The sequence below is a fragment of the Eucyclogobius newberryi genome, unplaced genomic scaffold, assembly GCF_026437365.1.
Source record: "Eucyclogobius newberryi isolate DKJ021-1_F unplaced genomic scaffold, fEucNew1.0.hap1 SCAF_3, whole genome shotgun sequence".
In the NCBI taxonomy this organism is placed as follows: Eukaryota; Metazoa; Chordata; class Actinopteri; order Gobiiformes; family Gobiidae; genus Eucyclogobius; species Eucyclogobius newberryi.
In genome coordinates, this window is record NW_027315945.1 from 36,523,214 (window position 1) to 36,549,278 (window position 26,065).

Below are 26,065 nucleotides of genomic sequence, written 5' to 3' on the forward strand. Positions count from 1 at the left end.
TTTAGTTCTTATACTTATATTATAACCTGAATAATTTCCGATTTATCAGATAATTAGTTATATATTGTGAAAACGAGCTGCGTGAGTGACATTTCTTGTGACAAAAAAAATGATTCTCCACGATTATTGAGGCTGAGACCAAACAACTGAGTAATCTTTGTAATCGTGTCATTTTCTTTCAATCTTATATGAAATTTTAAATTTTAGAAAGACAAAACAGAATAAAATGTGACAAAAACAGCGAGATAAAAAAGTTATTTATATTTACGCATATTTTTCAGGCTGTATATTGAACAAAAAATGCTTAATTTAGCTCCTAAAATGGTCATAATTCTTATTTTTTGGTTATTACGATTATATTGTGACCTGAATAATCACGACTTCCGATTAACCTGATCATCTCGACATCCCAGTTTCCCTCTTTTCCAAACCCTTTATAAATATTCATCTGAGGATCATGGCTGGACTTTACCCTTTCACTCGCACCACAACAGTCACAACCATTATCGCTGACCCTCTGTTTGATTTATTGGCGTTGCCGCGTAAACGCCGTAAACTCCTTAAACATGCTAATTCATGCAGATGAATGCTAGCGCGGCGCTCACCTTGAGCTGAAGCACGCACGCCGTAAACACAAAGTTGCCGTCGTTTAATGATCTTTGGAAATCTTCAGTGCCATTTTTAACGCTCTTCCCCTTAAAGCCCCCGGCGCTTCATCGCTATGCTAATGAAGGCGCGCGCGCACATCCTGCCACCGGAAGGCGATCCCGCGGCGCGCGCCAGGACCGGTCCCACGGGCGAAATTACGCTCCAGTCGCACGTACTGTACCACCATAATAATGATGATTTCACTACTGTACCACCATAATAATGATGATTTCACTACTGTACCACCATAATAATGATGATTTCACTACTGTACCACCATAATAATGATGATTTCACTACTGTACCACCATAATAATGATTTCAGTCCTGTACCACCATAATGATAATTTCAGTCCTGTACAACCATAATAATGATGATTTCACTACTGTACCACCATAATAATGATAATTTCAGTCCTGTACAACCATAATAATGATGATTTCACTACTGTACCACCATAATAATGATGATTTCACTACTGTACCACCATAATAATGATGATTTCACTACTGTACCACCATAATAATGATTTCAGTCCTGTACCACCATAATAATGATGATTTCAGTCCTGTACCACCATAATAATGATTTCACTACTGTACCACCATAATAATGATGATTTCACTACTGTACCACCATAATAATGATGATTTCACTACTGTACCACCATAATAATGATTTCAGTCCTGTACCACCATAATAATGATAATTTCACTACTGTACCACCATAATAATGATGATTTCACTACTGTACCACCATAATAATGATGATTTCACTACTGTACCACCATAATAATGATAATTTCAGTCCTGTACCACCATAATAATGATAATGTCACTACTGTACCACCATAATAATGATGATTTCACTACTGTACCACCATAATAATGATGATTTCACTACTGTACCACCATAATAATGATGATTTCACTACTGTACCACCATAATAATGATAATTTCAGTCCTGTACAACCATAATAATGATGATTTCACTACTGTACCACCATAATAATGATGATTTCACTACTGTACCACCATAATAATGATGATTTCACTACTGTACCACCATAATAATGATTTCAGTCCTGTACCACCATAATAATGATGATTTCAGTCCTGTACCACCATAATAATGATTTCACTACTGTACCACCATAATAATGATGATTTCACTACTGTACCACCATAATAATGATGATTTCACTACTGTACCACCATAATAATGATGATTTCACTACTGTACCACCATAATAATGATGATTTCACTACTGTACCACCATAATAATGATGATTTCACTACTGTACCACCATAATAATGATTTCAGTCCTGTACCACCATAATAATGATAATTTCACTACTGTACCACCATAATAATGATGATTTCACTACTGTACCACCATAATAATGATGATTTCACTACTGTACCACCATAATAATGATGATTTCACTACTGTACCACCATAATAATGATAATTTCAGTCCTGTACCACCATAATAATGATAATGTCACTACTGTACCACCATAATAATGATTTCACTACTGTACCACCATAATAATGATGATTTCACTACTGTACCACCATAATAATGATAATGTCACTACTGTACCACCATAATAATGATGATTTCACTACTGTACCACCATAATAATGATGATTTCAGTCCGGTACCACCATAATAATGATAATGTCACTACTGTACCACCATAATAATGATGATTTCAGTCTTGTACCACCATAATAATGATAATGTCACTACTGTACCACCATAATAATGATGATTTCAGTCCTGTACCACTTTAATAATGATGATTTCACTACTGTACCACCATAATAATGATAATGTCACTACTGTACCACCATAATAATGATAGTGTCACTACTGTACCACCATAATAATGATGATTTCAGTCCTGTACCACCATAATAATGATGATTTCACGACTGTACCACCATAATAATGATAATGTAACTACTGTACAACCATAATAATGATGATTTCAGTCCTGTACCACCATAATAATGATAATTTCACCACTGTACCACCATAATAATGATGATTTCAGTCCTGTACCACCATAATAATGATTTCACTACTGTACCACCATAATAATGATGATTTCAGTCCTGTACCACCATAATAATGATGATTTCAATACTGTACCACCATAATAATGATAATTTCACTATTGTACCACCATAATAATGATGATTTCAGTCCTGTACCACCATAATAATGATGATTTCACTACTGTACCACCATAATAATGATGATTTCAGTCCTGTACCACCATAATAATGATGATGTCACTACTGTACCACCATAATAATGATGATTTCACTACTGTACCACCATAATAATGATGATTTCACTACTGTACCACCATAATAATGATTTCACTACTGTACCACCATAATAATGATGATTTCAGTCCTGTACCACCATAATAATGATGATTTCACTACTGTACCACCATAATAATGATGATTTCACTACTGTACCACTATAATAATGATGATTTCACTACTGTACCACCATAATAATGATGATTTCACTACTGTACCACAATAATAATGATGATTTCACTACTTTACCACCATAATAATGATAATTTCAGTCCTGTACAACCATAATAATGATAATTTCAGTCCTGTACCACCATAATAATGATGATTTCACTACTGTACCACCATAATAATGATGATTTCAGTCCTGTACAACCATAATAATGATGATTTCAGTCCTGTACCACCATAATAATGATGATTTCACTACTGTACCACCATAATAATGATGATTTCAGTCCTGTACCACCATAATAATGATGATGTCACTACTGTACCACCATAATAATGATGATTTCACTACTGTACCACCATAATAATGATAATGTCAGTTCTGTACCACCATAATAATGATGATTTCACTACTGTACCACCATAATAATGATGATTTCACTACTGTACCACCATAATAATGATGATTTCACTACTGTACCACCATAATAATGATGATTTCAGTCCTGTACCACCATAATAATGATGATTTCAATACTGTACCACCATAATAATGATGATTTCACTACTGTACCACCATAATAATGATAATTTCAGTCCTGTACAACCATAATAATGATGATTTCACTACTGTACCACCATAATAATGATGATTTCACTACTGTACCACCATAATAATGATGATTTCACTACTGTACCACCATAATAATGATTTCAGTCCTGTACCACCATAATAATGATGATTTCAGTCCTGTACCACCATAATAATGATTTCACTACTGTACCACCATAATAATGATGATTTCACTACTGTACCACCATAATAATGATGATTTCACTACTGTACCACCATAATAATGATGATTTCACTACTGTACCACCATAATAATGATGATTTCACTACTGTACCACCATAATAATGATTTCAGTCCTGTACCACCATAATAATGATAATTTCACTACTGTACCACCATAATAATGATGATTTCACTACTGTACCACCATAATAATGATGATTTCACTACTGTACCACCATAATAATGATAATTTCAGTCCTGTACCACCATAATAATGATAATGTCACTACTGTACCACCATAATAATGATTTCACTACTGTACCACCATAATAATGATGATTTCACTACTGTACCACCATAATAATGATAATGTCACTACTGTACCACCATAATAATGATGATTTCACTACTGTACCACCATAATAATGATGATTTCAGTCCTGTACCACCATAATAATGATAATGTCACTACTGTACCACCATAATAATGATGATTTCAGTCTTGTACCACCATAATAATGATAATGTCACTACTGTACCACCATAATAATGATGATTTCAGTCCTGTACCACTTTAATAATGATGATTTCACTACTGTACCACCATAATAATGATAATGTCACTACTGTACCACCATAATAATGATAGTGTCACTACTGTACCACCATAATAATGATGATTTCAGTCCTGTACCACTTTAATAATGATGATTTCACTACTGTACCACCATAATAATGATAGTGTCACTACTGTACCACCATAATAATGATGATTTCACGACTGTACCACCATAATAATGATAATGTAACTACTGTACAACCATAATAATGATGATTTCAGTCCTGTACCACCATAATAATGATAATTTCACTACTGTACCACCATAATAATGATGATTTCAGTCCTGTACCACCATAATAATGATTTCACTACTGTACCACCATAATAATGATGATTTCAGTCCTGTACCACCATAATAATGATGATTTCAATACTGTACCACCATAATAATGATAATTTCACTATTGTACCACCATAATAATGATGATTTCAGTCCTGTACCACCATAATAATGATGATTTCACTACTGTACCACCATAATAATGATGATTTCAGTCCTGTACCACCATAATAATGATGATGTCACTACTGTACCACCATAATAATGATGATTTCACTACTGTACCACCATAATAATGATGATTTCACTACTGTACCACCATAATAATGATTTCACTACTGTACCACCATAATAATGATGATTTCAGTCCTGTACCACCATAATAATGATGATTTCACTACTGTACCACCATAATAATGATGATTTCAGTCCTGTACCACCATAATAATGATGATGTCACTACTGTACCACCATAATAATGATGATTTCACTACTGTACCACCATAATAATGATAATGTCACTACTGTACCACCATAATAATGATAATTTCACTACTGTACCACCATAATAATGATAATGTCAGTTCTGTACCACCATAATAATGATTTCAGTCCTGTACCACCATAATAATGATTTCACTACTGTACCACCATAATAATGATAATGTCACTACTGTACCACCATAATAATGATGATTTCACTACTGTACCACCATAATAATGATGATTTCACTACTGTACCACCATAATAATGATGATTTCAGTCCTGTACCACCATAATAATGATTTCAGTCCTGTACCACCATAATAATGATAATTTCAGTCCTGTACCACCATAATAATGATGATTTCACTACTGTACCACCATAATAATGATGATTTCACTACTGTACCACCATAATAATGATGATTTCAGTCCTGTACCACCATAATAATGATTTCAGTCCTGTACCACCATAATAATGATAATTTCAGTCCTGTACCACCATAATAATGATAATGTCACTACTGTACCACCATAATAATGATGATTTCAGTCCTGTACCACCATGATAATGATAATTTCACTACTGTACCACCATAATAATGATAATGTCACTACTGTACCACCATAATAATGATGATTTCAGTCCTGTACCACCATAATAATGATGATTTCACTACTGTACCACCATAATAATGATAATGTCAGTTCTGTACCACCATAATAATGATGATTTCACTACTGTACCACCATAATAATGATGATTTCAGTCCTGTACCACCATAATAATGATGATTTCACTACTGTACCACCATAATAATGATGATTTCACTACTGTACCACCATAATAATGATGATTTCAGTCCTGTACCACCATAATAATGATGATTTCAATACTGTACCACCATAATAATGATGATTTCACTACTGTACCACCATAATAATGATGATTTCAGTCCTGTACCACCATAATAATGATGATTTCACTACTGTACCACCATAATAATGATGATTTCACTACTGTACCACTATAATAATGATGATTTCACTACTGTACCACCATAATAATGATGATTTCACTACTGTACCACCATAATAATGATGATTTCACTACTGTACCACCATAATAATGATAATTTCAGTCCTGTACAACCATAATAATGATGATTTCAGTCCTGTACCACCATGATAATGATAATGTCACTACTGTACCACCATAATAATGATGATTTCAGTCCTGTACCACCATGATAATGATAATGTCACTACTGTACCACCATAATAATGATAATTTCACTACTGTACCACCATAATAATGATGATTTCACTACTGTACCACCATAATAATGATGATTTCAGTCCTGTACCACCATAATAATGATTTCACTACTGTACCACCATAATAATGATGATTTCAGTCCTGTACCACCAAAATAATGATGATTTCAATACTGTACCACCATAATAATGATAATTTCACTACTGTACCACCATAATAATGATTTCAGTCCTGTACCACCATAATAATGATGATTTCAGTCCTGTACCACCATAATAATGATGATTTCACTACTGTACCACCATAATAATGATAATTTCACTACTGTACCACCATAATAATGATAATGTCAGTTCTGTACCACCATAATAATGATGATTTCAGTCCTGTACCACCATAATAATGATTTCACTACTGTACCACCATAATAATGATGATTTCAGTCCTGTACCACCATGATAATGATAATTTCACTACTGTACCACCATAATAATGATGATTTCACTACTGTACCACCATAATAATGATGATTTCAGTCCTGTACCACCATAATAATGATGATTTCACTACTGTACCACCATAATAATGATGATTTCACTACTGTACCACCATAATAATGATGATTTCAGTCCTGTACCACCATAATAATGATGATTTCAATACTGTACCACCATAATAATGATGATGTCACTACTGTACCACCATAATAATGATGATTTCACTACTGTACCACCATAATAATGATAATGTCACTACTGTACCACCATAGTAATGATTTCACTACTGTACCACCATAATAATGATGATTTCAGTCCTGTACCACCATAATAATGATAATTTCACTACTGTACCACCATAATAATGATTTCACTAATGTACCACCATAATAATGATAATTTCACTACTGTACCACCATAATAATGATAATTTCACTACTGTACCACCATAATAATGATAATTTCACTACTGTACCACCATAATAATGATAATGTCAGTTCTGTACCACCATAATAATGATGATTTCAGTCCTGTACCACCATAATAATGATGATTTCAGTCCTGTACCACCATAATAATGATGATTTCACTACTGTACCACCATAATAATGATGATTTCAGTCCTGTACCACCATAATAATGATGATTTCAGTCCTGTACCACCATAATAATGATTTCACTACTGTACCACCATAATAATGATAATGTCAGTTCTGTACCACCATAATAATGATCATTTCAGTTCTGCGGTTGCGAGTGTGAAAATAACAAATAATATCACATATAAGTCGCTCCGGAGTAAAAGTATATATATATATATATATATATATATATATATATATATATATAAGTATAGATATAAGTAAAAGTCGCACCAAAATTATGAAAAAAGGTGCAAATTGGTATATCGATAATATAATAAAAAAATAATAATAATGTAATATCTATATATAATAATATCTATATATAATAAAAAATATCTATGCATAAAAATTTTATATATAATAATAATAATATCTATATATAATACAAAATAATATTTATATATATATATATATATATATAATATATATATATAATAATGATAATAATAATATCTATATACAAAATAATATCTATATATAATAATATCTATATATAATAATAACATATGTATACAAAAATAATATCTATATATAATAACAATATTTATGTCCGGTTTAATGTATAATGTTTTGTTATGAAAAGTTGTGTTTTTCTTTTCTTTACCGGTTTTATTTGGAAAAGGGATGACATGTCTTTTTTTGCTTATTCTCTGCATTTTTATGTCGTTGCTGAAGCTGCTGCTGACACAATGATTAACATGCACCGTCCAATTTCAACTGAATAAGGAAATAAATACAGAGCTTTGAGCAATCCTGCATCTCCACCAGTCTCTCCAGAACTGAAAACGTGACATTATGAGGGTGTTGTTCGTCTCCGTGGCGCCTGTAACGTAGCTTTACATTCACTCAATTACAGCTAGCGTTACATACATACTTTAAGGTGTAAAATGCTAACTCTAGACCTGCTTAAACGCACATTGAACTTTTCAAACTGCAATATGGACCTTCCGTTTGTGACTTTATTTCCTCGTCTTTGTTCCGTTTGTCTCGGTTAATGCAGCTCTCAGTACAGGCAGCGCTGTGTGGATGCTAAGGTCTCTTAGCGCTCTCGTTCTGCATAATTAAGTGCACCGAGCTGAACTGAAACATAAAAGCTCTGTTTTATGAAGATTGCGCAGAAAAAGAAAGCGGCATGTTCAGTTTAATTGCGGCGAGTACACGAGGTGAATGTTTAACCCACGTAATGCCTTCCACCGGTTGATTAAAAAGCTAATTATCACATAGTTTACGTGATTTATTTGCATAATAAATACGTTTACAGTGGCAGCAGCACACATGTCAGGCTCCATGTGCCGCCGACCGCAGTGTTGCGAGTTCGAATCCTGGCTCTGACAATTTACCGCATGTCCTCCCTCGCTCTCATCCCCATGCCACGCTCAGATGTCCCGTCTAATAAAGCCGACGGCCCAAAAAATCCTTTAAAAAGCACACATTTTTCAACAGACTTCAAAATATACCGTGTTTTCTGGACTATAAGTCGCACCTTTTTTCATAGTTTTGGCCGGGGTGCGACTTATACTCTATTTTCACAACCACAAGAGGGCGCTCTAGGCTCTAAGCGACGCAGAAGAAGGATCTGCACTTCCTCTACCTCTGGAGTTTGTGGAGTTGTTTAGAAGTGACACAGAGGAAGAAGAATTCAATGGATTTAGTGATTTGGGGTAAAACTGATGCTTTGGTAAACTTGTTAGCATGTTCTTTATGCTATAGTTATCTGAATAACTGTTCATATGTTACGTTAACATACCAGACACTTACCACAGTTCTGTCTGTGCCTCATGTAGCTGAAGGTGTTAGCGTTAGCATGTTAGCATACGTACACCTATTCATCATGTTCTCTCATCTGTTATTATTTTAAACTGCATTTCAAGATGAAATGTCTGTTCTTGGTCTTGGATTTTATCAAATAAATTTCCCACAAAAACGACTGACACTCCAGTGCGACTTATATATATTTTTTTTCTTCTCTATTGTGCATTTTTTGGCCGGTGCAACTATTTATCTTAACTTAGTTTTAGTTCAATTAGTGGCACTTTCACTTGTGTGGTATCTTTCTCTTATTCCTCGTACAGTAGGTGACCAAGCGTTTGACCCTAAATCCCTTTCATTTGAAGCCGTTCTGGCCCGATGAGGTGGGCCCGGACCGGACAGAGCTTCATCTGTGGTCCACATTTACAGAGCGGGTTAAATCGGGTCGTTAGTGAGCAGCTGTCCAAGATATGAGTCCACCACAAAAAACAATCTTTAGTCACAGCTGCTTCTCCGTTTGTCTGACGGAGAGGACCTGGATGAGCTCCTTTAACCTTTCCAAATCCTACGTCCTCAAGTGTAAATATATATGTTTGATATTTTAGCATCGTAAAAAGAATCGGTGTATGCGTTTTAGTTAATCTGCTATGTTCCAAAAACAAAGATGAATAAAAGTATAATATATATATAATATAGTATAATAATAAAGTAAATATATAATTCTGTGTCTGACCTAATGGCATAATACACTAAAAACTGCATGTTTGGCTCTGGAGCAAGACATTGATTAAATCTGTAAATCAAGCAGAATATTTGTTCTGTGTTTAAGTGTTTTAAGTGATTTTAAAATGTGATATTGTTTTTTGCTCATATTCATCTTTTTATGTTTTATTTTGTTTATATATATATATATATTTTTTTTTTAAGTGGATTTTAACACTAATTTAATAGGCATAAACAAGACAGATATTCAGTAAGTCAATCCCCAGATTATTTTGAAGTATTCTTTTAGTCTGGAGGATTATACTTCAACCCGAGTAGACGATTGACCATTGTACGTTGATTCAATAAAAACTTGAATTGTTGAGGCCACATTTTGGCACACACTGCTGCAGTCATGGAGATAACATGCAAGCTTCCATGGATACGCATTAGGAGATGGCCATTAGCTGGAGCTGGCAGCCGCTGAGTGGGACGGCTCGTTAGCAAAGTATGTACACAGCCTACAGCCATATGGACAAACGGGGAGCGCTGGGAATATCCCGCCAATCCACCGGACACTTAAAACACATTAATTGGGCCCTTATAGATTACAATCATTTTAAAATGCTGCATCTAATTGGGATGTACAGTGCATCGGGAGAGTGCGCTACAGCCTTATTCCAACGTGGATTACACTCATTATTTACCCCAAAATGACAACGTGAAAGAAGGTTGCATGAATTCTTTGCAAATGTATGAATAATAGAAAAAAAAAGCACTTCACAGTGGTTGCCATGACGCTCAAAGCGGAGCTCAGTTCATGGTTGTTCCACTCATCGTCCTTGAGATGCTTCTACAGCTTGACTGGAGTCCATCTGAGGTAAATGCAGTTGATTGGACATGATTTGTAAAAGTATACACGTGTCTATAGAAGGTGGGGGAGGTTGTTGTTGTTGTTGTTGTTTTATGGCGAGGGAGGTAAACATGAACCCGGTGGTCCCTGTGGAGAGGAGAACCGGCCAGACCGAAGCCACTCCTGGAATTTGCAAAACTGTACCTGAAGAACTCTGGGAATAGCAGAAACTAAGATTGAACTCTTTGTCTTGTATCGAAGCGTCTGGAGGAAACCAGGCCTCGCTCATCACATGATCAGGACCTACAGTGAAGCTCGGTGGTGGCAGCATCGCGCTGTGGGATGTTCTTCAGCTGCAGGATCTGGGAGACTAGGATCAACAGGAAGAATGCAGCAGTTACTGAGACATCCCGACTCTGGACCTCAGCCTGGGACGAAGGTTCATCCTCAACAAGACAACGACCCTCAGCACACGGCCAGGAGAACAATGTGGGCGTGTCCCTCTGGCGCCCCCTTTGACCCACGTGGGCGTGTCCCTGTGGCGCCCCCTTTGACCCATGTGGGCGTGTCCCTCTGGCGCCCCCTTTGACCCATGTGGGCGTGTCCCTCTGGCCCCCCTTTGACCCATGTAGGCGTGTCCCTCTGGCGCTCCTTTGACCCATGTGGGCGTGTCCCTCTGGCCCCCCTTTGACCCCATAAGGGCGTGTCCTTCTGGCACCCCCTTTGACCCATGTGGGCGTGTCCCTCTGGCGCCCCCTTTGACCCATGTGGGCGCGTCCCTCTGGCGCTCCTTTGACCCATGTGGGCGTGTCCCTCTGGCCCCCCTTTGACCCCATAAGGGCGTGTCCTTCTGGCACCCCCTTTGACCCATGTGGGCGTGTCCCTCTGGCGCCCCCTTTGACCCATGTGGGCGTGTCCCTCTGGCGCTCCCTTTGACCCATGTGGGCGTGTCCCTCTGGCCCCTCTTTGACTCATGTGGGCGTGTCCCTCTGGCCCCCCTTTGACCCATGTGGGCGTGTCCCTCTGACGCTCCCTTTGACCCATGTGGGCGTGTCCCTCTGGCCCCCCTTTGACCCCATGTGGGCGTGTCCTTCTGGCACCCCCTTTGACCCATGTGGGCGTGTCCCTCTGGCGCCCCCTTTGACCCATGTGGGCGTGTCCCTCTGGCGCTCCCTTTGACCCATGTGGGCGTGTCCCTCTGGCCCCACTTTGACCCATGTGGGCGTGTCCCTCCGGCGCTCCCTTTGACCCATGTGGGCGTGTCCCTCTGGCGCTCCCTTCGACCCATGTGGGCGTGTCCCTCTGGCGCTCCCTTTGACCCATGTGGGCGTGTCCCTCTGGCGCCCCCTTTGACCCATGTGGGCGTGTCCCTCTGGCGCTCCCTTTGACCCATGTGGGCGTGTCCCTCTGGCCCCTCTTTGACTCATGTGGGCGTGTCCCTCTGGCCCCCCTTTGACCCATGTGGGCGTGTCCCTCTGGCGCTCCCTTTGACCCATGTGGGCGTGTCCCTCTGGCGCTCCCTTTGACCCATGTGGGCGTTTCCCTCTGGCGCTCCCTTTGACCCATGTGGGCGTGTCCCTCTGGCGCTCCCTTTGACCCATGTGGGCGTGTCCCTCTGGCGCTCCCTTTGACCCATGTGGGCGTGTCCCTCTGGCGCTCCCTTTGACCCATGTGGGCGTGTCCCTCTGGCGCTCCCTTTGACCCATGTGGGCGTGTCCCTCCATAAAGATATGTCAATCATTTATCTTGTTTCTTAGAATGTTTTGTTTCATTAGAACCAGATCAATCTGACACAAACCTCTTCTCTCCACAGCCCACCTGAGGTCCTCCTCTGCTCCCTCTGCTCTCTCCTCTGCTCCCTCTGCTCCTCCCTCTGCTCCCTCCTCTGCTCCCTCCTCTGCTCCTCCCTCTGCTCCCTCCTCTGCTCCCTCCGCTCCCTCTGCTCCCTCCTCTGCTCCCTCCTCTGCTCCCTCCTCTGCTCCCTCCTCTGCTCCCTCCTCTGCTCCCTCCTCTGCTCCCTCCTCTGCTCCCTCTGCTCCCTCCTCTGCTCCCGCTGTACTCTGTGATCCATCCAAAACACCTCCCTGCATCTCTCCCTCTTCCTCTTTATCTTCTATTCCTCCCACCACAGCTTCATCTGCTCCTATCTTCTCCCCCTCCGCTCCTCTCTCCTTTGCTCCTCTCTCCTCCTCCTCCTCTGCTCCTCTCTCCCCCTCCGCTCCTCTCTCCTCCTCCTCCTCTGCTCCTGCCTCCTCCTCCTCTGCTCCAGACCTCTTCTGCTCCCTGTGCTGCGCCTCCTTCCCTCACAGGCAGATCGCGCTGCAGCATTACAACGGGAGGAAGCACCAGAGGAGGCGGAGCCAGAAGGAACTGCTGCAGGAGCTGGAGGCGGAGCATCTGCATTGCGCCCTCTGCTGTCTGCACTTCAGCTCCGTGGAGATGTACTGGGCGCACGTGGGCGGAGCCAAACACATCAAGTCAGACTTCACTCTCTCTCTGCCACGCCCTGCTCATTTGGGGTTTTAAAGTCTGCCACGCCCTGCTCCTCTGGGGTTTTAAAGTCTGCCACGCCCTGCTCCTATGGGGTTTTAAAGTCTGCCACGCCCTGCTCCTCTGGGGTTTTAAAGTCTGCCACGCCCTGCTCCTCTGGGGTTTTAAAGTCTGCCACGCCCTGCTCCTATGGGGTTTTAAAGTCTGCCACGCCCTGCTCCTCTGGGGTTTTAAAGTCTGCCACGCCCTGCTCCTCTGGGGTTTTAAAGTCTGCCACGCCCTGCTCCTATGGGGTTTTAAAGTCTGCCACGCCCTGCTCCTCTGGGGTTTTAAAGTCTGCCACGCCCTGCTCCTCTGGGGTTTTAAAGTCTGCCACGCCCTGCTCCTATGGGGTTTTAAAGCGCCCTCTGCTGGAAACAGCCAGAACTTATGATTCTGGAGATGTAAAACACGCTCATGCTAAAGCTGCTCCGTCTCGTGAAGCTTCGGACGGAAAAGTATTTGAAAAGAAGTAATTGAAATATTTGTTTTGATTCCAGGGAGCAGAAGGTTCTGGAGGAGCGTCGCTCTCAGCAGAACATCTACAGCTCCTACAGCGACCAGCTCCAGGACTACATCAGAGTCCAGCAGGCCAGAGGAGTGCATCCTAGTCCTGCTGCCAAGGAGACCAGCAAGGAGACCAGCAAGGAGACCAGCAAGGAGACCAGCAAGGAGACCAGCAAGGAGACCAGCAAGGAGCCTTCAGACAAACTCCAGGATCACATCTGGACGCGGCCGGCCCTCACGCCGCATCCTAAACCTTCTCTGAAGGAAACGAACGAGGACGCACACGTTCACGCTCGGACCTCGCTGCACTACCCTCTGCGTCCTGCGTGGGGAGCTCCAGCCTGGGCACTTCAGGCGGAGCCACAAGTCAAAGAACAGACAAGAAAGAGGAAGAACAAGAGGGAATCGAGCTCTGAAACGACAAGTTCAAGTTGTTCCACGAGCGAAAGTTCAAGTGATGGAGAGAGAGAGAAGAGGAGGAGGAGGAAGGTAAGGAAGGAGAGGAGGAAAGGAAGCGAGGAGAGGAGGAAAGGAAGTGAGGAGAGGAGGAAAGGAAGTGAGGAGAGGAGGCATAGGACGCAAAAGAAAGAGAGAGAAAACGAGAGCAAAAGATGGAGCAGATGTAAGAAGGACGAGTCAGAGGACGCAGAGGAAGGCGCTGTCCAGCAGGTGGTGCTACAGGAGGACAAGCAGAGGTCCAGGAGAGACAAGATGAAGAAGGAGGAGGACTCGAGGACAGAAGAGGAGAAACTGTGGGACGACTCCATTTTGGGATGTTAGGGTCTAAACCGGGTCTAAACCGGGTGTCGGCTTCCATACAGAACATCTCTGTCAATGTCCTTGAGATTTGAACTCAACGATCTGACATGTCTGGAGCGACCTGAACATCTCTGAACATCTCTGGAGCGATCTGAACATCTCTGGACATCTCTGGAGAGATCTGAACATCTCTGAACATCTCTGGAGCAATCTGAACATTTCTGGAGCGATCTGAACACGTCTGGAGCGATCTGAACACCTCTGGAGCGATCTGAACATCTCTGGAGCGATCTGAACATCTCTGGAGCGATCTGAACAGCATTTGGAGCGATCTGAACACCTCTGGAGCGATCTGAACAGCATTTGGAGCGATCTGAACACCTCTGGAGCAATCTAAACACGTCTGGAGCGATCTGAACATCTCTGGAGCGATCTGAACATCTCTGGAGCGATCTGAACATCTCTGGAGCGATCTGAACACCTCTGGAGTGATCTGAACATCTCTGGAGCGATCTGAACATCTCTGGAGCGATCTGAACAGCATTTGGAGCGATCTGAACAGCATTTGGAGCGATCTGAACACCTCTGAAGCAATCTAAACACATCTGGAGCGATCTGAACATCTCTGGAGCGATCTGAACATCTCTGGAGCGATCTGAACATCTCTGGAGCGATCTGAACATCTCTGAACATCTCTGGAGCGATCTGAACACGTCTGGAGCGATCTGAACATCTCTGAACATCTCTGGAGCGATCAGAACATCTCTGGAGGGATCTGAACACGTCTGGAGCGATCTGAACACGTCTGGAGCGATCTGAACATCTCTGGAGCGATCAGAACATCTCTGGAGCGATCTGAACACGTCTGGAGCGATCTGAACATCTCTGGAGCGATCTGAACAGCATTTGGAGCGATCTGAACATCTCTGGAGCGATCTGAACAGCATTTGGAGCGATCTGAACACCTCTGGAGCGATCTGAACAGCATTTGGAGCGATCTGAACACCTCTGGAGCAATCTAAACACGTCTGGAGCGATCTGAACACCTCTGGAGCGATCTGAACATCTCTGGAGCGATCTGAACATCTCTGGAGCGATCTGAACAGCATTTGGAGCGATCTGAACATCTCTGGAGCGATCTGAACATCTCTGGAGCGATCTGAACACCTCTGGAGCGATCTGAACATCTCTGGAGCGATCTGAACATCTCTGGAGCGATCTGAACATCTCTGGAGCGATCTGAACAGCATTTGGAGCGATCTGAACAGCATTTGGAGCGATCTGAACACCTCTGAAGCAATCTAAACACATCTGGAGCGATCTGAACATCTCTGGAGCGATCTGAACATCTCTGGAGCGATCTGAACATCTCTGGAGCGATCTGAACATCTCTGAACATCTCTGGAGCGATCTGAACACGTCTGGAGCGATCTGAACATCTCTGAACATCTCTGGAGCGATCAGAACATCTCTGGAGCGATCAGAACATCTCTGGAGCGATCTGAACACGTTTGGAGCGATCTAAACATCTCTGGAGCGATCTGAACAGCGTTTGGAGGTTCAGCAGACGAACGGGAGACACTTGCCATGGCCGGAGCGTTAGACTGAGATTAGTGCCACAGGAGCTACAACAAAGCATTGAGCAAAGGCTGTGAATACTTATGCAGTACTTATTTTATACTTAAGTGCTTTCACGTCGTCATTACGGGCTTTTGTTTGTAGAAGTTTGAGGCAAATAATGAATTTAGTCCATTTTAAAATATGATGCAACATAACGCAATGTGGAAAAAGGGAATACTTTCCGGAAGCGCTGTTACAAAGATGTGGTTTGGGTAAAAAAAAGAACATTTAAAACCGTAAAATGACGCTACTAAATGTTAAACTATGACCTGAATCACAGAAACATTTTCCCCAAATAAATTAAACAGTCTGTTTAATGCGTCAAAAAAGCAGCAGAAAAGTTTTTAAATAATTGTTAAACACTTACCTATTTCTCCAGTTTTTTTAATCGTAAATTGAGCTGAATTTTCTGCTTTTTTCTGATTTATTTATGAATTATTTTGCGCATTGAACCGTTTGAGCTCAAATGTGATGTATAAATAACTCCACGTTGACATCATCTCACTCGCCCCGTTTTGTCTTAGCATGATCCGCGTTCAAAGGGGAGCTCGCCAAGTTCCTCCGAGTTGCCGTGCGAGCGCCAGAGCTAATTAAATCCTTGTGTGCGTTCGGTAATGGGGAGCTATAAGAGATATAATTGTTGCCGTCCCTTTAATTACTTTCTGGTTCCATTTCATTCCATTTGGGCTGACAGCCTGATCAACTTTTTAATTGCCACTTTTTTCACAACAGCTTATCGGCCTCGCTCCAAACCTGCGCGCGGCGTGTGCTAAATGACCGGGCCAAACAACCGCCCCCGACAAACAAACCAGGGAGGAGGAAATACTGCGTAAATGCACCGGGACGCTGCAGGAATTGTGAATAATATCCGAGTTAAATAGTCAGCACTCTGTAAATACACTGTTAAAGGCAAATGGACAAATGATCTTATTGAAACTACTCTTGATTTGGCTTTAACGTGACTTGAACGTTTTATTATTTGAATATATTGAATACAGTTACTGATATCAGGTAGCAGTAAAAGTGCTCGTAGTCGATACACCGGTGTTTCTCAAACAGTGGTACGTGTCACTGGCGGTACGTGAGCTCCTTTTGGTGGTACTCAGACAGCGCTTTATGGTTTTGCAGAGTTTAGAGTAAATGTATCCATGTTTCTGTCCTCCCTCAGGATCATTTCTTTGTTAGACCAACTGAGACAAATGTGGACAACTTTTAGACCTCGTTTAGTCCTGTTTATACCCAGATTAGCCCCGGTTTAGTCCTGTTTAGACCCAGATAAGCCCCGGTTTAGTCCTGTTTAGACCCAGATTAACCCCGGTTTAGTCCTGTTTAGACCCGGATTAGCCCCGGTTTAGTCCTGTTTAGACCCGGATTAGCCCCGGTTTAGTCCTGTTTAGACTCAGATTAGCCCCAGTTTAGTCCTGTTTAGAGCCGGATTAGCCATACCAGAGCACAGGTGTCAAACTGGTGGCCTGCCGGCCGAATCTGGCCCCCGGGACGTTTTAATCTGGCCAGCCAAACATTTCTAATTTATATTTAATAGTTTCTGATGATATGTGTGCAGCCGGTGCAAGTGCCGAAGGCTGAGAAGTGCCGAAGAGCGTAGAGCACTTTACAGACTTGAGAGGTTTGCGCTGTGAAAGAGACGTGTGGTTTTGGGAAACACGTGGAAGAAAGAAAGGAGACAGTTTTGTGAACGTTAGAGCTGTGCTAAAAGTAGCGCTAATGTGGAGCTAACAACAAGAAAACAATCTTCTGTGCCAACACCTCTGTGAGGAAAGCATCCTCTACAAACCTGGACAGATCAGCCACAGGTAAAAACACAGGTCAGAGTGTAATAAAGTATGAACATGACTGTGTTCACAGTCACATTAGTGTGGACACAAACACAATTAATCATTTGTCACTAAGATCATCTTAAATTATGAAAATAGCGAGCTCATATTGAGTTTGAGCAGAAACATGTCTGTGATATGAACATGTCATAATATGATGTCATGACAATGTCAGAAATCACATCAAAAGTCCATGTTCCTGTTGCTGCATGAATATGGACTCAGTCTTTCACCTGCTGCAGATTTGTGTGTCCACAAATAACTATTACTAGGCTATATAAAGCTATTGTTTTCTTATATCTTTATTGTTTTATTTTTTACATTATGTTCTGCCCACGACCTAGCCTGAGCGTCGAAATTCATTCATTTATTCCACAGTTCATTGCACAAAGGCCCAAAAATATTGTAATAAACCCACATCTGTTGATCTTTGCCACGTGGTCATTTGGACCGTTTATAGTACCAACAGTAACTCAAAAGTAAATCTACTTGTTTATGTGTCGATTGGTATGTGGGTAGTAGGCACATGAAACTCAAACAATTACAACTCATAACTATTTGTACGGAACGGTGGGCGTGTGTCGGGGTTTGGTGAAAACGGAGATTTCAAAATAAAACTTCGAGAGGGAAAACCATTATAAAAAGGTCTCAAAACGCACGACTCCTCGACGTGACGAAGAACAAACAACACATTTTTGCCGTCCAGGTTTAGATTCTGAAGCGCTAAGTCGTGTTTCCTTTTGGCGAGAGGCCACATCAAAACTGGATTAGCAAACGCAATCAAGGTGGATTAATTATGGATGGAGGCCGGTCCATTCCACCTCATGTTTTCTGTCTCATACATTTTCTGAGCAGAACGGGAGGAAGAGAAGGAGGGAGGGGGGAGGAAAAAGGAGAGACAGAAGGAGTGAGGGGGAGGAAAGAGGGGGGAGGAAAAAGGAGGGACAGAAGGAGTGAGGGGGGAGGAAAAAGGAGGGACAGAAGGAGAGAGGGGGGAGGGAAAAGGAAGGAGGGAAGAAAAAGGAGGGGAGAGAAGGAGGGAGGAGGGAAGAAAAAGGAGGGGAGAGAAGGAATGAGGGGGGAGGAAAAAGGTGGGGAGAGAAGGGGTGAGGGGGGACAAAAAAGGAGGGAGAGAAGGAGTGAGGGCGGGGCAAAAAAGGAGGGAGAGAAGGAGTGAGGGGGGAGGAAAAAGGAGGTAAGAGAAGCAGTGAGGGGGGAGGAAAAAGGAGGGGAGATAAGGAGTGAGGGGGGAGGAAAAAGGGGGGGGAGAAGGAGTGAGGGGAGAGGAAAAAGGAGGGGAGAGAAGGAGTGAGGGGGAGGGAGAAGGGGGGAGAGGAGTGAGGGGGGAGGAAAAAGGAGGGGAGAGAAGGAGTGAGGGGGAGGGAGAAGGGGGGAGAGGAGTGAGGGGGGAGGAAAAAGGAGGGGAGAGAAGGAGTGAGGGGGAGGGAGAAGGGGGGAGAGAAGGAGTGAGGGGGGAGGAAAAAGGAGGGACAGAAGGAGAGAGAGGGGAGGGAAAAGGAAGGAGAGAAGGAGGGAAGAAAAAGGAGGGGAGAGAAGGAGGGAGGAGGGAAGAAAAAGGAGGGGAGAGAAGGAATGAGGGGGGAGGAAAAAGGTGGGGAGAGAAGGGGTGAGGGGGGACAAAAAAGGAGGGAGAGAAGGAGTGAGGGCGGGGCAAAAAAGGAGGGAGAGAAGGAGTGAGGGGGGAGGAAAAAGGAGGTAAGAGAAGCAGTGAGGGGGGAGGAAAAAGGAGGGGAGATAAGGAGTGAGGGGGGAGGAAAAAGGGGGGGAGAAGGAGTGAGGGGAGAGGAAAAAGGAGGGGAGAGAAGGAGTGAGGGGGAGGGAGAAGGGGGGAGAGGAGTGAGGGGGGAGGAAAAAGGAGGGGAGAGAAGGAGTGAGGGGGAGGGAGAAGGGGGGAGAGGAGTGAGGGGGGAGGAAAAAGGAGGGGAGAGAAGGAGTGAGGGGGAGGGAGAAGGGGGGAGAGGAGTGAAGGGGGAGGAAAAAGGAGGGAGAGAAGGAGTGAGGGGGGAGGAAAAAGGAGGGAGAGAAGGAGGGAGGGGGGAGGAAAAAAGGAGGGAGAGAAGGAGTGAGGGAGGAGGAAAAAAGGAGGGAGAGAAGGAGTGAGGAGGGAGGGGAAAGGGGAAAGGGGGGAAAGGAGTGAGGGGGGAGGAAAAAGGAGGGAGAGAAGAAAAACAACAACAACAACAACAAAGTATACAAAAAAAAATGATGATGTATTTAGCCAAAAAGAACCCAGCAGTTGTCACGTAAACACTATATGCTGCGTTTTATAATCGAGAGCCCCACAAATGTTTTGACACTTTGACTGTAATGTTCCAGTGTGGCCTTTAAAGCGCCCCCTACAGGTCTGCAACTAAAATGCGGTCAAGATTAACGTATGTAGAATTTTGCTAAAAATCATACAAATGTTTTCACAGAGTAGCATATTTTTTATTAGATTTATAATTGCACTTCCTGTTTGTAATTGATGACGTCACACTAGGAAATTACCCAGCAAACACTGGGCCAAAACTCATCAGATGTCACAATTTTTTTTGTTTGACAAATAAAAACTTATGAGAGAGTCAAAAAAAAGTTGTTTCTTTTGAGTAAATTCTGCATAAACTTTGACTGGAATGAGTGTCCCTGGTGTGATGTCACTTCCTGTCATTTTCTACAGCTTTTTCAACGTTTTCTCCACAAATACTAGCTCGATTGGTGTAAAACTACAAAGTATACGGACAACAGGTACTAATACACCAAATAAAGTCAAAATTAGAAAATCGTAAAAACCTATCAGAGGCACTTTAACATCAGGTGACTCCGCCAGGACTTTTAAAGATCACTTAAGCATAAAAATATATATATATATATATATATATATATATATATATATATATATATATATATATATATATATATATATATATATAGAATACACAGGGTTAATGCCATACTGTGGAACATTCCAGGCAAACAGGACCCCGCACCTGTCGACAGGAGTCTCCCTGATGCTGTTGTCCACACGCTGCAGTCCCACGTGATTGTGCATAAAACATCTCGTCGTCCTTGTGTGGCTCGGAGTGATTACTTTGGCATTTTCAAATGTCAGTATTTCATTGAAAAACATGGTGTAATGTCGAGTAATGTAACACTGTGTAACTTGTCTGGTGTTGGATCTGCTACAATATGAACACAATATTCATTCATCAGATACTTACGGTGATATTTTCAAGAGGCTAACAGCAGATGTGCTACTTTTCACTTTGTGTGAGTATTTGCTGTCATACTCCAAAGAATTTAAATATAAAAGTGCAAGAAAAAAGTATGTGCTCATGTCAGCATTGAACAGGAAAAAAGGTCTTGAGAAAGTTCTGCTGCGATAAAACGATGCTTTCAAACCAGGAAGTTTATCATTCAACATATTATTGTGAACTTTGGACAAGAAAAGTTAGCACTCCTTTAAACAAGCTCTTTCTCCCTTTTTTACAATATAGCGTAAAACACATACTTTGAAGACGTACAACTACAGAAGACGTACAACGACAGAAGATGTACAACTACAGGAATGTACAGCTACAGAAGACGTACAACTACAGGGAGTGTACAACTACTGAAGACGTACAGCTACAGAAGACGTACAGCTACAGAAGACGTACAGCTACAGAAGACGTACAGCTACAGAAGACGTACAGCTACAGAAGACGTACAGCTACAGAAGACGTACAGCTACAGAAGACGTACAACTACTGAAGACGTACAACTACAGAAGACGTACAGCTACAGAAGACGTACAGCTACAGAAGACGTACAGCTACAGAAGACGTACAACTACAGGGAGTGTACAACTACTGAAGACGTACAGCTACAGAAGACGTACAGCTACAGAAGACGTACAGCTACAGAAGACGTACAGCTACAGAAGACGTACAACTACTGAAGACGTACAACTACAGAAGACGTACAGCTACAGAAGACGTACAGCTACAGAAGACGTACAGCTACAGAAGACGTACAACTACAGAAGACGTACAACTACAGAAGACGTACAACTGCAGAAGACGTACAACTACAAAAGACGTACAACTACTGAAGACGTACAGCTACAGAAGACGTACAACTGCAGAAGACGTACAACTGGAGAAGACGTACAACTGGAGAAGACGTACAACTGCAGAAGACGTACAACTACAAAAGACGTACAGCTACAAAAGACGTACAACTACAGAAGACGTACAACTGCAGAAGACGTACAACTGGAGAAGACGTACAACTACAGAAGACGTACAACTACAGAAGACGTACAACTGGAGAAGGCGTACAACTACAGAAGACGTACAGCTACAGAAGACGTACAACTGCAGAAGACGTACAACTGGAGAAGACGTACAACTACAGAAGACGTACAGCTACAGAAGACGTACAACTGCAGAAGACGTACATCTACAGAAGACGTACAACTGCAGAAGACGTACAACTGGAGAAGACGTACAACTACAGAAGACGTACAACTGCAGAAGACGTACAACTGGAGAAGACGTACAACTACAGAAGACGTACAACTACAGAAGACGTACATCTACAGAAGACGTACAACTGCAGAAGACGTACAACTGGAGAAGACGTACAACTACAGAAGACGTACAACTACAGAAGACGTACAACTGCAGAAGACGTACATCTACAGAAGACGTACAACTACAGAAGACGTACAACTGCAGAAGACGTACAACTACAAAAGACGTACAACTGCAGAAGACGTACAACTGGAGAAGACGTACAACTGGAGAAGACGTACAACTGCAGAAGACGTACAACTACAAAAGACGTACAGCTACAAACGACGTACAACTACAGAAGACGTACAACTGCAGAAGACGTACAACTGGAGAAAACGTACAACTACAGAAGACGTACAACTGGAGAAGACGTACAACTACAGAAGACGTACAGCTACAGAAGACGTACAGCTACAGAAGACGTACAGCTGCAGAAGACGTACAACTGGAGAAGACGTACAACTACAGAAGACGTACAACTACAGAAGACGTACAACTGGAGAAGACGTACAACTACAGAAGACGTACAACTACAGAAGACGTACAACTGGAGAAGACGTACATCTACAGAAGACGTACAACTGCAGAAGACGTACAACTGCAGAAGACGTACATCTACAGAAGACGTACAACTGCAGAAGACGTACAACTACAGAAGGTGGCGGTAAATGCACTTTTTCAGATGGCTGCAAACCGCCATTAAAAGCAACAAAACAACAACAACAACATTGGCAAAGTGTGTCGTTCCGAGGTTAAACTCTCCCTCACAATTAGCAGGTCGCGGAGGGAGAAGCGACGAGCGCGCCGCGGCGTTCCGAATGCATTAACTCCTTTGAGCGTTGCGGCAACGCTGCAAGATGTTTACGTGTTTGTCCGTTTACGTTAAGAGGGCTTTTAATAGCTCCAGTCGTTAGTCAAAAAGACCCTCTAATAAAGCCACTGCTTTTAATGTTTCACAAAAGCTGTTAAAGTCCAAGCTGTTCTCCGTTATAGCTTTCAATAAACGACGTGCGCGAGAGAAGGTTTTTCAGAAGAGAAAGAGGGAGAAAGAGGAGAGAGCGATAGAAAAGAGGATGGAAGAGTAGGAAGAGAGAGAAGGGAGAAAGAGATAGAGCTAACGGGATGGAGATGAGATTAGAGAGAGAGAAGGAGACAACAGAATGAGAGGAAGAGAGAAAAAGAGAGGACTAACGGGATGAAGATGGAGATTAGAGAGAAAAGGAGACAACGGAAGGAGAGGAAGAGAGAGAAGGGGAAAAAAGAGACGACTAACGGGATGGAGACTAGATTAGAGAGAGAGGGAGAAAGAGGAGAGAGCGATAGAAAAGAGGATGGATGAGTGTGAAGAGAGAGAAGGGAGAAAGAGAGAGAGCTAACGGAATGGAGATGAGATTAGAGAGAGAGAAGGAGACAACAGGATATGAGGAAGAGAGAGAAGGGAGAAAAAGAGAGTGCTAACAGGATGAAGATGGAGATTAGAGAGAGAGAAGGAGACAACGAAATGAGAGGAAGAGAGAGAAGGAGACAACGAAATGAGAGGAAGAGAGAGAAGGGAGAAAGAGAGGACTAACGGGAGGAAGATGAGATTAGTGAGAGAGAGAGAGAGGAGACAACGGAATGAGAAAGATAAAGATATGGGAGATGAAAGAGATGGATGGAGATAGAAGAAATGAAGCGGAAGTGTGGAGAAAGAGAAGAAAAGAGAGACAAATAAGACAGAGAAAGGACAAGCATGGAGCCAAGAGGAGAGAGGGATGAGAGAAATGGGGGAGAGAGAAATAGAAAAGGAAAGATAGGAGAGAAAGAGAGTAAAGGGATGGAGGGAGGAGAGAGAAAGATAGAAAACAGGAGTGGACTTAAACTAGTTCTGATCTAGACACTGAGCAGTCTAAGGAAAGCTATCTTCATTCAGCTTTAACACTGATTCAACTCGCTCTGATTTTGGCATTTATTTGTATTTATTGAGTCTTTTTTCTTCCTTTTTTGACAAACCTAATTTAGTTATTCATTTTTGTTCAACCAAGAATTGTGTTTTTGGACATTTTATACCTTAAAATTATGAGACATTGACTAAATGTGTGTCGCAAAGGACTGCACGATGCACATTTCATCTCTCTTCTTATTGTTGTTCTTTTTGCTACAGTCTAAAATATGACAAATACAGCGGATTTACATTTGTAGCTCTCCCTCTTCCACTCGTCCCCACTGAGTGAAGAATGTCCTCCTCTGACATCATTAATATTTCACCCTGCAGGAAATGAGCTCTCCAAAGACGGACGCCTTCCTTAAATCTAAAACCAGCTTCATTTAAAAGAGGGATTCGGGCGAGCGGCAAACAAACGGATTGTTTCTGAATCTAAAAGGACGCTTCCTGTCAACTTCGTCATAGGATACATGTCAGATTTAGACAGTTCTAAACGAGACAACAGAATGCCGTGGTCAAAAGCTGAGGACGCATCTAAAAGCAGAAGGGCAGCAGCATTTCCTGAATTAAGTGTTAAAAGATCATTAAAAACACATAAACTAACTGTACTCTGGCTAACTGCAGGTGGTGTGACTGCAGTTAGCGATAGACAACCTTTTCCAAGACTGTAGAAAGAAGGGAAGTTTACATATTGGCCTATAGCTTTTTAATAAGGGGCTGGACAACAGGATGTTTAAAAACAAAGGGAACACAGCCAGATGAAAGAGATTACCGTATTTTCTGGACTATAAGTCGCACCTTTTTTCATAGTTTTGGTCGGGGTGCGATTTATACTCCAGAGTGACTTATACTTATATTTATACTTATATACTTATGTGATATTATTTGTTATTTTGTTGTTAATTGTGTGGTCCTCTAGCTGTCTTTTATTATTTTATGTTGTTTTTAATTAGTTTTTGTTCTGTTTGTACATATTTTTTTTTTAACCTATTTTACTTTTGCTTGTTTTGTACTCTGTGCAGCACTTTGGAGACTTTGTGTTGGTAAAATGTTCTATACAAATAAAGTTGGATTGGATTGGATTTGATTTTCACACATTTCATTCACCAGTGATTTTTTGTCTGGTGCGACTTATACTCCAGTGCGACTCGTACTCCGGTGCGACTCGTACTCGGGTGCGACGTGCGACTCGTACTCCGGTGCGACTTGTACTCCGGTGCCACTTATACTCTGGTGCCACTTATAGTCCGGAAAATATT

At 42.0% G+C, this 26,065-nt stretch overlaps 2 protein-coding genes across 2 annotated transcripts in view; one reads left to right on the plus strand and one right to left on the minus strand.

The window, feature by feature from the left end:
- Positions 1–26,065, minus strand: part of ascc3 (activating signal cointegrator 1 complex subunit 3) — a 227,263-nt gene that overhangs the window by 141,068 nt on the left and 60,130 nt on the right. The gene's annotated exons all lie outside the window — the stretch shown is intronic.
- On the plus strand, positions 11,465–14,911 carry LOC140374008 (uncharacterized). The gene is made up of 3 exons (XM_072460768.1): positions 11,465–11,600; positions 13,208–13,553; positions 14,106–14,911. Exons 1-3 carry the CDS (start codon positions 11,465–11,467, stop codon positions 14,890–14,892), a joined length of 1,269 nt encoding a protein of 422 aa, XP_072316869.1. The 3' UTR covers positions 14,893–14,911.

Bases quoted from the DNA above. Each gene is read 5' to 3' on its own strand.
- LOC140374008 (XM_072460768.1), top strand. From the start codon at position 11,465: ATGCAGCAGTTACTGAGACATCCCGACTCTGGACCTCAGCCTGGGACG. The intron at 11,601-13,207 runs GTGGGCGTGTCC...CTCCCACCACAG, and splicing joins TGGCGCCCCCTTTGACCCAC to CTTCATCTGCTCCTATCTTC. The intron at 13,554-14,105 runs GTCAGACTTCAC...TTTTGATTCCAG, and splicing joins GGCGGAGCCAAACACATCAA to GGAGCAGAAGGTTCTGGAGG.